This window comes from Trematomus bernacchii, unplaced genomic scaffold (assembly GCF_902827165.1).
Source record: "Trematomus bernacchii unplaced genomic scaffold, fTreBer1.1, whole genome shotgun sequence".
Taxonomy (NCBI): Eukaryota; Metazoa; Chordata; class Actinopteri; order Perciformes; family Nototheniidae; genus Trematomus; species Trematomus bernacchii.
Genome location: NW_022987720.1, coordinates 23734406 through 23752305, shown reverse-complemented (window position 1 = coordinate 23752305; position 17900 = coordinate 23734406). Strand labels below are relative to the sequence as shown.

The window sequence follows — 17900 nt, the reverse complement described above, 5'->3', positions numbered from 1 at the left end:
GAGGTCGATGCAAACTCTTCCTCTCTTTAAAACACACCATCAGCGACTTGTTGCAGAACACCAGAGAAGTGTTATATGTTTCTGAAACACTCAGATCAGAAAGCACTGACAGTGTCTCTCAAATAATGGAAAGGACAATTATCTGGAGTTTATTATTTTTAGTTACTATTCATGTTGAGAAAATCTATTCTGATTTAGTTCTTTTTTTATTTCTTTGGTGAAATGTTGGATAATGAGCAAAAATGATTTACTTACAGGAGTCTGGAGTGAGATCAAACTGGAGCAGTCCTCCTCTCAGGTGCAAAGACCTGGAGGGACAGTGAAGATGTCATGTATCACATCTGGTTTTACAATGACAAGCCATTATATTCACTGGATCAGACAGAGGCCAGGACAAGCTCTGGAGTGGGTTGGGAGGATGGACACAGGTTCAAACTCTCCTATCTATGGCAGCTCCTTTCAAAGCCGCTTCACCATGACTGAAGATGTTCCCAGCAGCACTCAGTACCTCGAGGTCAGCAGCCTGGCAGCAGGAGACTCTGCTGTTTACTTCTGTGCTCGACACACAGTGACTAAAGACAGTGGAGCAGCTGCACAAAAACCTCCACTAACCACAAAGCAATGTGATCCTACACACTTCTGGGTTTTCTCTAAAATTACAAAAAGCACTTTGATGTATCCCCATCAGATTTCTATGTGTTTCCCATTAATCACCAGATAGTCCCTCATGATATCTTATTATTTTACTTTAAATAACATTTGTCATATTTATAAATACAAGCCCCAAATTACATTAAATATGAAAAGAGAAACAAGCTGAAAAACAATATGTGATCAGACAGAGAGCTTGGCTGGGTGACTAGATTATTAGAAAGGTGACATGTGAAAGGAGAATAAAGCACATTTCCTAAACACTACTATATATTGGGCTCTCGTCTTTCAATCAGAAGGTTGTGGGTTCGATCCCAACCCGTGCAGTCGACATGTCGATGTATCCTTGGGCAAGATACTTAACCCTGAGTTGCTTCCGATGGCATGGCCAACGGTGTGTGAGTGTGTATGAATGTTAGTTCCTAGAGTAAGGTACACTGCTCTGTATGAATGGGTGAATGACATGAAGTATGTAAAGCGCTTTGAGGTCTCTGGTCGTCAAGACTGGATAAATCGCTATATAAGTACAGTTACCATTTACTATCAGAACAAAATTGTAGATGATTTATATTATAGTAAATGTGCTTCCATTATGCTCAAACTGACATATGAGAAACAGAGCATTGATACCAACATGAATTATGTAATATACATATATTTATATAATTTGTTGAGTCACATGTCGAAGCTAAGATAATCATTTGTGTATTATTAGAATAAATGTGATTATGTAGTTACTGCAATACAATTATTCTACACAACTTAAAACTAGTTAGAGAAAAGTCTAAACTGCTGAGATGGAGGGTTGATATTTTTTACAAACCCTGTGAGGAGGAGTCAATGCAAAACTCAGATATCTCCCCCTCTACTTATGTGACTGCAGAGAGGAGGACAGAGGACAGAGGACACACAGTTTAACATGATGGACTATAGGACAGGACTGCTGCTGCTCACTGTCTGCTGGGCAGGTCAACATCTTTACTGATCTTTATCTAACACAGATTTTAATTGTGTCACCAGCTTATTTCACCAGATGTGTTTTTATCCTCTTGACAGGTGTTGATGGTCAGACTCTGACAGAATCTGAACCAGTGACTAAAAGGCCTGGAGAATCTCACAGATTGACCTGGACAGCCTCTGGATTCACATTCAGTAGCTACAACATGGCCTGGGTCAGACAGGCTCCTGGAAAAGGACTGGAGTGGATCGCTTTGATCCACCCTACTAGCAGTGCCCACATCTTCTACTCTGAGTCAGTGAAAGGCCGGTTCACCATCTCCAGAGACAACAACAGACAGCAGGTGTATCTGCAGATGAACAGTCTGACGGCTGTAGACTCTGCTGTTTATTACTGTGCTCGACACACATTGACTGAAGCTGGTTGAGCAGCTTTACAAAAACCCCTCATTATTACCACAGTTTTCTCACACTGTTAATGTGAGATTTGGAGTCTTTCAATATCATGACACAACTTTAGTTACACCAAACACTGTTGAAATCACTAAATAGAGTTATCATGTTTATTGCAGAACAGACTCTTATCAAAATGTCTCTTTAGAGAAGACAGCAGCTGAACCATAAAAAGCATTTATGTGCTAACATTTAGAAAATGGTCTAATCTGAGATCCTACGTCTTATAACTTATTTAGTTTGCATTTTTCATGCACTGCAGAAATGTGTTTTTGCACATTGTCAAATAGGTTTCAGTTCCTTAGTAGTTTATGTCCTCTTAAGGCTCCAAGTTTCTCTGTATCTGTCCTCAAATTGCCACTATTTGAATACTGAAACCTTTAAAGTAAGAGAATAAACAAAACCCAGGTCTTCATCCAGCTGCAGCAAACACAAGTAAACATTTAGACCATCATGCTTTCCTTCATTGCAGTTACAACATAAAAAGAATACAAAACATATCGTTCAACCAATTTCTGAATTAGTTTAGAATTGTTACAACTACAACAATGATTAGAAGTAAAGCTTTGAAGTTACTCATATGAGTTATAGTCAAATTCAAGAAAAAAAATCAGCTGGAGCCTTAGTTGTAAAAGAATAATTATAGTAAGTTTAATTTAATCAACAGTTCATTTTTGCCAACAATTGCCTTAAATACCTATTTGCTCCTAGTTTAAATGATGTTTAATGCTGTTTGTATAGCCTTGAATTTGACTTTTAAAGCAGAATGCAAAGTAGGAGGAGCTAATCATCAAATGAATTCTCAAAGGGATCAAGTTTACTTCATATTTAAAGAGGGACTCAAGCTTTTGAAAACACAAGAAACTGTGTGAACATGGCTCAGGGAAAGCTAACACTCTTGGTGGTTGCTCTGTTTGTTTGGTCTGTCGCTGAAGGTCAGGCCATAACTGAGTCTGAACCAGCAGTCAGGAAACCCGGAGAATCTCACAGACTCACCTGCACAACATCTGGATTCAACTTTGGAGGCTCGGTATGGAACTGGATCAGACAGGCTCCTGGGAAAGGACTGGAGTGGATCGCTTTCATACACACAGCTAGTACTCCTATCTATTACTCTCAGTCGGTCCAGGGTAGATTCACTATCTCCAGAGATGACTCCAGCAGTAAAGTGTATCTGCAGATGAACAGTCTGAAGGCCGAGGACACAGCAGTGTATTACTGTGCCAGAGACACAGTGAGAGACAGTAACAGGAGAGTCGTACACAAACTACTTCCTCTATTCAATACCACCACTTGAACATTAAATAGATCCTTAACTACATTTATTGCAATGCTCATATTTTTTAAAAAGTTATTCCTTTTTCACTATTACATTATCGAATGATATAACTTAACTAATGATGTAGGTGCATTAAAAACTCTTCAAGTTCTTCTCATGAAAAAAGGACAAAAATAAAACCATCTATACAGTAGCAAAAACAGAATGAACTGTCATTAGTAAACCACTCAAATAAAAAGATCACATAAGTGGTTTTGTTTTACATATATTTTAAGGACAATAATAGCAATGTAACTCTGTCTGTGACACTTATAACACTGATTTGAAAAATATACAGAAAAAACAAATTCACTGCCCTTAACAAAGTATTTAAATATACATTTCAGGTGTGCTGTTTTGTTTAGTATGGATATTCAATATGTAATAAAGGTTTTGACAAGACCTGGTGTAAAAATAATCAAAAAGGACATTAAAAGAGCTCCAGATGTTAATTATCTGTTTTTGTTGATTCTAGACTCTTGAAACACTGAGGTGATTGTATTCTTGTGATAGTAACAATAACAGGCTCCATTTTCTATCTCCAGTCCGACTCATATTCATATGCAATGTGTTTGGTTCTATGCAAACTCAGTCATCTCCATTGTGATTCAGTTATAAGGCCTTCACATGAGACTGTCAGTGGAGATTAAAGGGGATCAGGAGCTCACGTCTTCTCAGAGTCATCATCATCATCCTCATCATGTTCTCTGTAGCTCTGCTGCTGGCAGCTGGAAGTGAGTCTCTCTCTGCACGAGTCAACACTTATTATACTGCTGTTTAACAGGATAACCTGTCATATTATTTTTATTTTTATTTGTACAGGTGTGAAGTGTGAACAGTTGACACAGCCAGCCTCTGTGACTGTGCAGCCAGGTCAACGTCTGACCATCACCTGCCAGGTCTCTTATTCTGTTAGCAGCTAGTACACAGCCTGGATCAGACAGCCTACAGGGAAAGGACTGGAGTGGATTATCGGCGCACGTGTTGGACACTACACATACCAAAAAGATTCACTGAAGAGCAAGTTCAGTATTGACTTAGACTCTTCCAGCAACACAGTGACTCTGAACGGACAGAGCGTGCAGCCTGGAGACTCTGCTGTGTATTACTGTGCCAGAGACACACTGTGACTAGGGAAGTCCCGATCCGATCACGTGATCGGGGATCGGAGCCGATCACGTGATTTTCACGTGATCGGGGATCGGGAGAAAAAAATCGGGGATCGGAATCTTTTTTTTTTTTTTTTTTTTTTTTTATAAAATATTTTTAAACATTTTATTTAATGTTACAAAACAAAAATGACCATGTTCACGTCTTAAAGTCATCCTGAGGCCTTAGTTTTGGGTTAAAATTACACAACATCATGTATGTGTTGCTTCTTTTGGGCTTGTTTTCATAGACCTGGTTGCTTATTTCTCTCAAATCTGGCAACAGAGTGGGCGCAGTGTCTAATAGTAGCAGTAAGCTAACAAGAGGCTACGTTCAGCTGGTGACTCGGGAGTCAGGACAGAGAAAATGTCAGGAGTTTGGAAGTATTATAAAATTGAAAGCGAAGGCAGTGTAACAGCCAGATGCAATGTTTGCAAGGCGGAGGTTCCGCGTGGTGGAAAGAACAGAGCTACGTTCAACATGACCAATCTAATACAAACACCACCAACAACAACACGACGAGTACACAGCGGCCACTCAGGTAACGGCACTGAAACAACCGACCCTTTCAGAGACTTTTAAAAGGAAAGAGAAACTACCCCAGAACAGTGAAAAGGCCAAAAAAATAACAGCCAAGATAGCTGAATTCATCGCGTTGGATGACCAGCCGTTATCTGTTACCTTTTTTTTCCTCTTAATGCATTGCATAAAGATCGGATCGGGGAAAATCGGTATCGGCAGATTGTCAAAATCAAATGATCGGAATCGGATCGGGAGCAAAAAAAGGTGATCGGGACATCCCTAACTGTGACACACACCATCAGTAGAGCTGAACAAAAACCCCTCAGAGCCTGAACACTTGTAACATGAAGCCACCAGAGGAGGAGCCCTCAGACCAGAAATGATCTCAACACCAGCTCACTGTTACATCATCAGTTTAAACATTTAGAGGTTATAATCACTGATACATTACTGTTTGTATTCCCAAAATACAAGACAATTAAAAATCACAAATTGTCGAACATTAAACTTCTCAAGTAGACCTTATAAAATAAAATCAGCTGAATTGGTTTCAGTAGATGAATTGCTCTAAATGTTAGATGTGTAACAGGATGTATTCCCCTAAAAATATCAATTACTACAAGCTACGAGCCAAAACTTACATTTCTTTGGATCTCACAATTGCAACAAATGCATTAATTGCTGTACTGATAACTGTGACACAATACGTCAGCTTTGATAAAAAAGTATGGGATGCTTTTCGTCTATTTCAAACCTAGCCTGCAAAGTGATATACACGCTACATGATATAAAACTTAATCATAACAATTTTAAAACCTATTTTCAATAAACAGCAGCAGAAATTCAAGTTGCATCGGAAGAAACTGAATTAAATAAGAAATGTAAATGTAAAAAATCAATATAGGGATAACATTGATATCAGGTTAAAATGTTGACAAAATCAACATTTAAAGAGATATTTTTTTAAGGTAAATATTAGTGTGAACAGAGGACAATGTTCAATCAGAAAGGAGGAGTCAATGCAAAACTCAGATATCTCCCCCTCTACTTATGTGACTGCAGAGAGGAGGACAGAGGACAGAGGACACACAGTTTAACATGATGGACTATAGGACAGGACTGCTGCTGCTCACTGTCTGCTGGGCAGGTCAACATATTTACTGATCTTTATCTAACACAGCTTTTAATTGTGTCAACAACTTATTTCACCAGATGTGTTTTTATCCTCTTTACAGGTGTTGATGGTCAGACTCTGACAGAATCTGAACCAGTGACTAAAAGGCCTGGAGAATCTCACAGATTGACCTGTACAGCCTCTGGATTCACATTCAGTGACTACAGCATGCACTGGGTCAGACAGGCTCCTGGGAAAGGACTGGAGTGGGTCGCTTATATCAGATATGATGGTGGTACCCAGTACTACTCTGAGTCAGTGAAAGGCCGGTTCACCGGCTCCAGAGACAACAGCAGACAGCAGGTGTATCTGCAGATGAACAGTCTGACGGCTGTAGACTCTGCTGTTTATTACTGTGCTCGAGACACACAGTGATACAGGAAGCCACAGAGCTGTACAAAAACCAGTGAGTTTTTCAGTGGGATTAACCAACAGAGAGTGAAAGTCATTTTCCATCTTAAATCAGGATATCTTATATACACAAGATGTGAATACTTCCCCACATAATGCTTCTGTCACAAGACGTCTTTCGTGTTAAAAAAAGAAAGTCAGGGTCAAAGGTTACCCCAAAAGGGCGACACTGGTGGAAGTCCCCAGTGAAGCTATGCAAAAACCTTGAAGATTTTGTTTTTAACAATGTTTATCGGGGTAAAGCAGAAAGTTTAAAATATCATGGCAGTAAGAGCCAGGAGGAATTCTGTCACTAATTCCACTAAAAAAAGAAAAACTCCAAATCTAGATTATTTTGTGTTTTTTACTTCCTACTTGAGTTTGAATCGGACTTGAGTGAGACTGTTAATGTTCGAATGTGTTTTTCTTCCTCTGTGTTATAAGAAGACCCTACACAGCTAGGGGGTCTTTTTTTATAATGCCATAGGCTCCCTAAACATTTGAGTGATCAAAATGACGTAGAGATCCCCAAATGTCTTTTCTCAGGCCTCTGCATGTGATAACTACATATTATATTGAACACAACAAAATATCTAAATATAACATGTGAGCAGGGGCAGTACACAGTCTGAGACTCCAATAGTTCTTGGAGGGTGTGAAGAAGGATCTTGCGGGTTACCATGAAAAACACAGCAGAAAGATCCAGAAGGATGATGACAGAGGAGAGCGATTAACAGTGTGACGTTCTTAATTGACAGGGAGGAGGACGATCTCAGTTGAGTGCAACCAGCAACTGATCAAAATCTCAACAAGTCAAAACGTTGTGTTCTGCTTCTCACAACCACAGAACAAGCTTCAGTTCAACATCATCAAGACACTAAAAGTAAACATTGTCTTAATACAACTGTTACATTCAGATTGTAGCTTCACAAAATATAGTCAAAGCAGAATTTAAATATTCTTTTAATCTGAGTGTAAATGTGAGTCTGTTTGCCTGATATGTCTGTTAGAAGCTTTATGAAGAATACAACAATGAACTTTCAGTTATTGTTTTAAAAAGAATATCATTTCTTTCACATGTCCAACAACAAATCCAAACTTGGACTGCTCGAGACAGGACAGTCCGTCCCTCTTTTATAGCCTGTCAGTGTCCCTCTCTATGCAAAGTGAACTTCCTCACAGTCTGCTATAAAGACTTGATATCATGCTGTCAGCTGGAGCAGAAGAAGAGAAGCTCCATCAGGTCACCTTCAACACCAACCATGTTCTCTGTAGCTCTGCTGCTGCTGCTGGCTGCTGGATCCTGTGAGTCTCACTGAGGCAGAGACACTGACAGAACGCTCACACTGACTGCTCACTGTTATTAACCTCGCTCACTATTCAACATGTTTCCCTCCACAGGTGTGAAGTGTGAACAGTTGATACAGCCAGCCTCTGTGACTGTGCAGCCAGGTCAACGTCTGACCATCACCTGTCAGGTCTCTTATTCTGTTAGCAGCTACTGGACAGCCTGGATCAGACAGCCTGCAGGGAAAGGACTAGAGTGGATAGGTAGCAAATTCACTGGAGCTTCACACTATAAAGATTCACTGAAGAGCAAGTTCAGTATCGACTTAGACTCTTCCAGCAACACAGTGACTCTGAACGGACAGAGCGTGCAGCCTGGAGACTCTGCTGTGTATTACTGTGCCAGAGACACACTGTGACACACACCATCAGTAGAGCTGAACAAAAACCCCTCAGAGCCTGAACACTTGTAACATGAAGCCACCAGAGGAGGAGCCCTCAGACCAGAAATGATCTCAACACCAGCTCACTGTTACATCATCAGTTTAAACATTTAGAGGTTATAATCACTGATACATTACTGTATGTATTCCCAGAATAAAAACATGAATAACACTTCTTTAAAGGAAACCCATCATGCTATATTTAAATGATATATTGTAGGGCCATACCTATATAAGGTATATTTATACGTTTCTGTTTTCAAAATACCAAACAGATCATGCATTTTAGCCATGCCTCATTTCGCTCTATGTGCTGTTTGCTGTCTACGGGTCTGATTCTGCTGACCACACCCCCCTGCAGGAGAGGTGAGACGTGCTCTGATCAGCTGCTGGGCTGTCAGAAGAGGGGGAGAAAAAGAGATCTCCGTCCTCCGTGTTTTATTATATAGAGTCGTTATTAATTTGTTTTAAAGCTCAATAAATAACAAAGAAGACCTTTGACCGGCACTTTTCTAATTTTGTCCGGAAGATTTAAACTTTAACGGACATCTTGACCGGCGAAACAAACTGAAACTGAAACTCTGCCGCACGGTCCCCTCGTTCCTTGGAAGAGGCGGAGAGGTGGGTGTTTGTCATCTGCTGGTGGACTAACCGGAGAGAATTACAGTGCTTGCCTCGACGGGGAGGGATTGCATTGAATTAAAGCAGCGGGAGCAAACGCTTGCCTCGGGGAGGGAGAAAAAAAGCCACAGCGGAGAATAAACAGAAGGGTAACCATGGTAACCAAGTCTTCTTCGCTGCTTTTGTGGCAGACTATAGCGCCACTTACAGGCCTGGCATATGTACTACAGCGTCTCCAGCGCTTTCGAACGGCAATGGCCGTGGCTGTCTCCTCCTGATTGGTGGAGTTGGCCCAATAGCCGTAGCGCCACTGTCCTGACGTCAGGACAGTGTTCAAATCTGGATCAGTTTTTATCAGATCCGTTGCAGCCCCTTTTTTAGAGATTTGGGTATGGAGGAAAATAGAGAGGGTTGTGTTTTCTGACACTTGGTGAGTTCCCTGGAACACCGGGGACACATATTCATGTATAAAAGACGTACAAAAGTGCATTTTGCATGATAGGTCCCCTTTAAATTGTTAAACATCAGCCTTTTCAAGTATCCATAATTATATATTGTCAGTAATTGAATTTTTTGCTCTAAATTTAAGTTTCTTTACAACCAATTTCAGCTCTAAGAATATTGTTCACACTATTTATTCACAAATACTAAACAGTACATCGACGAGCCAAAACACAACAAAAAATTGTTGGATGTCAGATTTTCTTTCCAAAAACAAATGCATGCATTTCTGTTCTTTATTTGACACAAAACGTCATCTTTGATTAAAAATATCAAGGTTAAAGACATGAGATGTAGATAAAACCTGTAAAGTGATTTATTTACTAAATTAACTCAAAGCATTTTTTAATGACAATAATGTGAATACCTTTATTTTAATCAACAGTAAATAAAATCCGTTATTTGTTTGTTTCATCTGACAAATCTGAATTACATAACAATAATAAAATGTTACAAAGTGACTTACAGCCCAATAAGAAATGTTTACCAATTGAAAATGGTAAGAGATAAAGTTTTGAACATAAAATACTGTTAAAAGAGGACAATGTTCAATCAGAAAGGAGGAGTCAATGCAAAACTCAGATATCTCCCCCTCTACTTATGTGACTGCAGAGAGGAGGACAGAGGACAGAGGACACACAGTTTAACATGATGGACTATAGGACAGGACTGCTGCTGCTCACTGTCTGCTGGGCAGGTCAACATCTTTACTGATCTGTATCTAACACAGATTTTAATTGTGTCAACAGCTTATTTCACCAGATGTGTTTTTATCCTCTTTACAGGTGTTGATGGTCAGACTCTGACAGAATCTGAACCAGTGACTAAAAGGCCTGGAGAATCTCACAGATTGACCTGTACAGCCTCTGGATTCACATTAAGTAGCTACCCTATGAACTGGGTCAGACAGGCTCCTGGGAAAGGACTGGAGTGGATCGCTTTTATACACACAGGCAGTACTTCTATCTATTACTCTCAGTCGGTCCAGGGTAGATTCACTATCTCCAGAGATGACTCCAGCAGTAAATTGTATCTGCAGATGAACAGTCTGAAGGCCGAGGACACAGCAGTGTATTACTGTGCCAGAAGAGACACAGTGAGAGACAGTAATAGAAGAGTCGTACAAAAACTACTTCCTCTATTTACCAATACCCATGAGAGCATTCACTTTATATTGAAATACTGAGTAACTGAATATTGACATCCTATTTCATCTCATTTGACGCAATGTTTAATTCAGTTGCAACCTAAAGAAATATAGTGAATCCAAACAGAAAAATATGTATTTCTGTTTATTTTGTGTCTCCAACTAAATGTATCACAGATAATATAAAATGTCCCATTTCAAACAACGCAGCTGTTTGTCTGATTCAGTATGGTTAAACTGTGCACATGTATCTCTAGAAGTACATTAATGAAAGCACACTTTGATAACATTAAACATTAAAAAAACATCTATTTGATTTGCCGATTGAACACAAATCATCATTATATCATAAACATTATCATCAGGAAAGTTTTATCTGTTTGAATTTGAAACATTACTGTAACATAACCACAACCAAATGAAGCAAATTCTATATTTAACACTGGAGAAAACAACCTATTCCAGTCAGCTAATTGCCAAACTTTAATCCACCGTAAACACATTGGAGAAGTTGATTAAATAAAAAATATATATTAATAATGTTTCAGTTAAAGAAGTAGCTCTGATCATCTAATCTCTAACCCAAATTAAATCAAATACACCTGAGATTAATCGTTAGTTAATTAATTGAGTTTATTGTCGTATTGGATGTAGGCCTAGCTGTCCCTCTTGCAATCAAAATCGTTATACTTTACATGAAGTCAATTGTTTGTCCCTTTATAAATGGCCTTGCAAAATTATTCTGAAAAAAAAACACACCCTTAGTTATAGGAGGAGTCAATGCAAAACTCAGATATCTCCCTCTCTACTTATGTGACTGCAGAGAGGAGGACAGAGGACAGAGGACACACAGTTTAACATGATGGACTATAGGACAGGACTGCTGCTGCTCACTGTCTGCTGGGCAGGTCAACATCTTTACTGATCTGTATCTAACACAGATTTTAATTGTGTCAACAGCTTATTTCACCAGATGTGTTTTTATCCTCTTGACAGGTGTTGATGGTCAGACTCTGACAGAATCTGAACCAGTGACTAAAAGGCCTGGAGAATTTCACAGATTGATCTGTTCAGCCTCTGGATACACCTTCAGTAGCCACAGGATGGGTTGGATCAGACAGGCTGCTGGAAAAGGACTGGAGTGGGTTGCTACTATCAGTGATAGCAGTAGCAGCATCTACTACTCTGAGTCAGTGAAAGGCCGGTTCACCATCTCCAGAGACAACAACATACAGCAGGTGTATCTGCAGATGAGCAGTCTGACGGCTGTAGACTCTGCTGTTTATTACTGTGCTCGAGAGACACAGTGACTGAAGCTGGTTGAGCAGCTGTACAAAAACCTACAGTCCTCATGCATACTTTGTTGATAGAGTACAAGGAGAATTATACTTTCACTAAATCTTTCCTTGTTGTAGTTTTTATGAAAATGAAAAAAACAGTTGCTACTGAGCCAAGTTACAGTGCGTCTACACAGCAGCGTTAAAAAAATCTTGAAACGCTTCTGCCCATTCACTTTGAATGGGGTGACGTCACTTTCCCTCACTTTTCGCCGAAATGCATTGTGGGCAGGCGAGCGGAGATTTTCAGGATTTTCAGGATTCAAAGTTGAACAATGTTCAACTTTTGAGGCTGAGGTGGAAGCGTCAGCCAATCAAATCCCGTGTACGCAAATCTGACAGTTCAAGCTCTAGCCAATCAAACGGCGTGTATGCTGGGAGAGACATACCGCAGGTCATTTCCTCATATTCCAAAAAATGGAGGAGAAATTAGCGGTAGGGAATCACCCGGTGCTTTATGACCAGACCTACCGGGATATAAACCGGAGGAGCCAGGCATGGAGGGAGGTGGCAGAGACAGTGATAGGTTTTCGCCTGTTTTGGGGAGTTTATATCCAGTTTACTTCGGGCTTTTTTGCTTCGTATGTCGCGGGCGGGAGATTCATGTGATTGGTTGTTCGTGCCTTGCTCTCAAAAAATTCGATACGCCCACCTCCAAGATTTGTTTAACGCTGCTGTGTAGACGTACCGTTACAAAACACAATAATAAAAATAAATGTCTTTAAATAAATAATTTCCTCATAAAACAGCCAAGGACAGGAAAAACATGTTCTAAATGTATTTTTCATGTATGGGCAAAATAAACATTAAATGTACAAATGTCAGTCACATTACTCACACAAGCACCAACAGGTGGCAGTAGAGGATAAAAAGACAGGTGACAATAACGGGAATATGACAATGTCTCTAAACGTATACTATGAAAGTCTTGAGGCTTTCCTTCAACAATAATAACCCATTATTAATTTCTTAACAGCAGGTATCAATAATATATTTATGCATGAAAGGCCGGTTCACCATCTCCAGAGACAACAACAGACAGCAGGTGTATCTGCAGATGAGCAGTCTGACGGCTGTAGACTCTGCTGTTTATTACTGTGCTCGAGAGACACAGTGACACAGGAAGGAGAAATGCTGTACAAAAACTCAACAAGTTCAAATGCAAATTCAAAACTTTGTGTTCTGCTTCTCACAATCACAAAAAAGCTTGAGATCAACATCATCAAGACACTGAAAGAAATATCGCCTCAATAAAACTGCTTCATCAGATATCATTTACCAAAAGTTACATCAGACAATAGATATACTGTTTGTCTGAGGTTTGATTGGAAATAAAAAGATCATTTTCATTTATTGTTTAAAAAAAAAAAAATGTTATTTCATATGTCCCAACACAAATCCAAATGACAACTCGAGACAGGACAGTCCGTCCCTCTTTTATAGCCTGTCAGTGTTCCTCTCTATGCAAAGTGAACTTCCTCACAGTCTGCTATAAAGACTTGATATCATGCTGTCAGCTGCAGCAGAAGAAGAGAAGCTCCATCAGGTCACCTTCAACACCAACCATGTTCTCTGTAGCTCTGCTGCTGCTGCTGGCTGCTGGATCCTGTGAGTCTCACTGAGGCAGAGACACTGACAGAACGCTCACACTGACTGCTCACTGTTATTAACCTCGCTCACTATTCAACATGTTTCCCTCCACAGGTGTGAAGTGTGAGCAGTTGACACAGCCAGCCTCTGTGACTGTGCAGCCAGGTCAACGTCTGACCATCACCTGTCAGGTCTCTTATTCTGTTAGCAGCTACTACACAGCCTGGATCAGACAGCCTGCAGGGAAAGGACTGGAGTGGATAGGAATGAGAGTTGGTTCAACTACATACTACAAAGATTCACTGAAGAGCAAGTTCAGTATCGACTTAGACTCTTCCAGCAAAACAGTGACTCTGAACGGACAGAGCGTGCAGCCTGGAGACTCTGCTGTGTATTACTGTGCCAGAGACACACTGTGACACACACCATCAGTAGAGCTGTACAAAAACCCCTCAGAGCCTGAACACTTGTAACATGAAGCCACCAGAGGAGGAGCCCTCAGACCAGAAATGATCTCAACACCAGCTCACTGTTACATCATCAGTTTAAACATTTAGAGGTTATAATCACTGATACATTACTGTATGTATTCCCAGAATAAAAAAATGATTAATTCTTCTTTAAATTGTTAAACATCAGCCTTTTCAAGTATCCAGTATTATATATTTTCAGTAAATGATTTTTTTAGTCTAAATTTAAGTTTCTTTACAACCAATTTCAGCTCTAAGAATATTGTTCACACTATTTATTCACAAATACTAAACAGTACATCTACGAGACAAAACACAAGAAAAAATGGTTGGATGTCAGAATTTCTTTCCAAAAACAAATGCATGCATTTCTGTTCTTTATTTGACACAAAACGTCATTTTTGATTAAAAATATAAATGTTAAAGACATGAGATGTAGATAAAACATGTAAAGTGATTTATTTACTAAATTAACTCAAATCATTTTTTAATGACAATAATGTTTATTTTAATCAATTAAAAGCCATTATTTGTTTGTTTCATCTGACAAATCTGAATTACATAACGATATTAAAATGTTGCAAAGTGACTTACAGCCCAATAAGAAATGTTTACCAATTTAAAATGTAAGAGATAATGTTTTTAACATAAAATACTGTTAAAAGAGGACAATGTTCAATCAGAAAGGAGGAGTCAATGCAAAACTCAGATATCTCCCCCTCTACTTATGTGACTGCAGAGAGGAGGACAGAGGACAGAGGACACACAGTTTAACATGATGGACTATAGGACAGGACTGCTGCTGCTCACTGTCTGCTGGGCAGGTCAACATCTTTACTGATCTTTATCTAACACAGCTTCTAATTGTGTCTACAACTTATTTCACCAGATGTGTTTTTATCCTCTTGACAGGTGTTGGTGGTCAGACTCTGACAGAATCTGAACCAGTGACTAAAAGGCCTGGAGAATCTCACAGATTGACCTGTACTACTTCTGGATTCACATTCAACCACTACATTGCCTGGATCAGACAGGCTCCTGGGAAAGGACTGGAGTGGATCGCTTTGATCCACCCTACTAGCAGTGCCAACATCTTCTACTCTGAGTCAGTGAAAGGCCGGTTCATCGGCTCCAGCAACAACATACAGCAGGTGTATCTGCAGATGAACAGTCTGACGGCTGTAGACTCTGCTGTTTATTACTGTGCTCGAGAGACACAGTGACTGAAGCTGGTTGAGCAGCTGTACAAAAACCCCTCATTATTACCACAGTTTTCTCACACTGTTAATGTGAGATTTGGAGTTTTCCAATATCATGACACAACTTTAGTTACACCAAACAATGTAAAACATATTTCTTAACAGATATCTGAATGTAGAAATCATATCACTAAATAGAGTTATCATGTTTATTGCAGAACAGAGCCTTATCAAAATGTCTCTTTAGAGAAGACAGCAGCTGAACCATAAAAAGCATTTATGTGCTAACATTTAGAAAATGGTCTAATCTGAGATCCTACGTCTTTTAACTTATTTAGTTTGCATTTTTCATGCACTGCAGAAATGTGTTTTTGCACATTGTCAAATAAGTTTCGGTTCCTTAGTAGTTTATTTCCTCTTAAGGCTCCAAGTTTCTCTGTATCTGTCCTCAAATTGCCACTATTTGAATACTGAAACCTTTAAAGTAAAAGAATAAACAAAACCCAGGTCTTCATCCAGCTGCAGCAAACACAAGTAAACATTTAGACCATCATGCTTTCCTTCATTGCAGTTACAACATAAAAATAAATAAAAACATATCGTTCAACCAATTTCTGAATTAGTTTTGAATTGTTACAACTAAAACAATCATTAGAACTAAAGCTTTTATATTACTCATATGAGTTATAGTCAAATTCAAGAAAAAAAAAAATCAACTGGATCTTTTGTTGAAAAATAATAATTATAGTATTTTAATCAACAGTTCATTTTTGTCAACAATTGCCTTAAATACCTATTTGCTGTTAGTTTAAATGCTGTTTAATGCTGTTTGTATAGCCTTGAATTTGACTTTTAAAGCAGAATGCAAAGTAGGAGGAGCTAATCGTCAAATGAATTCTCAAAGGGATCAAGTTTACTTCATATTTAAAGAGCGACTCAAGCTTTTGAAAACACAAGAAACTGTGTGAACATGGCTCAGGGAAAGCTAACACTCTTGGTGGTTGCTCTGTTTGTTTGGTCTGTCGCTGAAGGTCAGACCATAACTGAGTCTGAACCAGCAGTCAGGAAACCCGGAGAATCTCACAGACTCACCTGCACAACATCTGGATTCAACTTTGGAGGCTCGGTATGGAACTGGATCAGACAGGCTTCTGGGAAAGGACTGGAGTGGATCGCTTTCACACAGCTAGTACTCCGATCTATTACTCTCAGTCGGTCCAGGGTAGATTCACTATCTCCAGAGATGACTCCAGCAGTAAAGTGTATCTGCAGATGAACAGTCTGAAGGCCGAGGACACAGCAGTGTGTTACTGTGCCAGAAGAGACAGTGAGAGACAGTAACAGGAGAGTCGTACACAAACTACTTCCTCTATTCAATACCACCACTTGAACATTAAATAGATCCTTAACGACATTTATTGCAATGCTCATATTTTTTAAAAGGCGTCCCTTTTTCACTATTACATTATCTAATGATATAACATATATTGTAGGTACATTACAAACTCTTCAAGTTCTTCTCATGAGAAAAGGACAAAAATAAAACCATCGATAGCAAAAACAGAATTAACTGTCATTAGTAAACCACTCAAATAAAAACATCACATAAGTGGTTTAGTTTTACATATATTTTAAGGACAATAATAGCAATGTAACTCTGTCTGTGACACTTATAACACTGATTTGAGAAACATACAGAAACAATAAATTCACTCCCCTTAATAAAGTATTTAAATATACATTTCAGGTGTGCTGTTTTGTTTAGTATGGATATTGAATATGGAATAAAGGTTTTGACAAGACCTGGTGTAAAAATAATCAAAAAGGACATTAAAAGAGCTCCAGATGTTAATTATCTGTTTTTACAAAAATAGGGTATACAAAGTTGATTCTAGACTCTTGAAACACTGAGGTGATTGTGTTCTTATGATAGTAACAATAACAGGCTCCATTTTCTATCTCCAGTCCGACTCATATTCATATGCAATGTGTTTGGTTCTATGCAAACTCAGTCATCTCCATTGTGATACAGTTATAAGGCCTTCACATGAGACTGTCAGTGGAGATTAAAGGGGATCAGGAGCTCACGTCTTCTCAGAGTCATCATCATCATCATCATCATCATCATCATCATCATCATCATCATCATCCTCATCATGTTCTCTGTAGCTCTGCTGCTGCTGCTGGCTGCTGGAAGTGAGTCTCTCTCTGCACGAGTTAACACTTATTATACTGCTGTTTAACAGGATAACCTGTCATATAACATTTTTTTTATTTGTACAGGTGTGAAGTGTGAACAGTTGATACAGCCAGCCTCTGTGACTGTGCAGCCAGGTCAACGTCTGACCATCACCTGTCAGGTCTCTTATTCTGGCTACTACACAGCCTGGATCAGACAGCCTGCAGGGAAAGGACTGGAGTGGATAGGAATGAGACAAGGTTCAACTACATACTATAAAGATTCACTGAAGAGCAAGTTCAGTATTGAGGTAGACTCTTCCAGCAACACAGTGACTCTGAGCGGACAGAGCGTGCAGCCTGGAGACTCTGCTGTGTATTACTGTGCCAGAGACACACTGTGACACACACCATCAGTAGAGCTGAACAAAAACCCCTCAGAGCCTGAACACTTGTAACATGAAGCCACCAGAGGAGGAGCCCTCAGACCAGAAATGATCTCAACACCAGCTC

General features: G+C 39.4%; 4 gene segments (V, D, J or C); all 4 read left to right on the top strand.

Annotated features, from left to right (window-relative positions):
- The first annotated feature begins 1544 nt into the window (after positions 1 to 1544).
- Positions 1545 to 2036, top strand: LOC117492110. The segment is given in 2 exon segments: positions 1545 to 1619; positions 1708 to 2036. Coding segments are annotated over 2 exon segments (378 nt in total).
- A 5791-nt stretch (positions 2037 to 7827) lies between these two features.
- Positions 7828 to 8429, top strand: LOC117493005. The segment is given in 2 exon segments: positions 7828 to 7919; positions 8016 to 8429. Coding segments are annotated over 2 exon segments (348 nt in total).
- A 5016-nt stretch (positions 8430 to 13445) lies between these two features.
- On the top strand, positions 13446 to 13981 carry LOC117493007. The segment is given in 2 exon segments: positions 13446 to 13558; positions 13655 to 13981. Coding segments are annotated over 2 exon segments (348 nt in total).
- Positions 13982 to 14769: 788 nt separating this feature from the next.
- On the top strand, positions 14770 to 15263 carry LOC117492995. The segment is given in 2 exon segments: positions 14770 to 14834; positions 14923 to 15263. Coding segments are annotated over 2 exon segments (360 nt in total).
- Positions 15264 to 17900: the final 2637 nt, after the last annotated feature.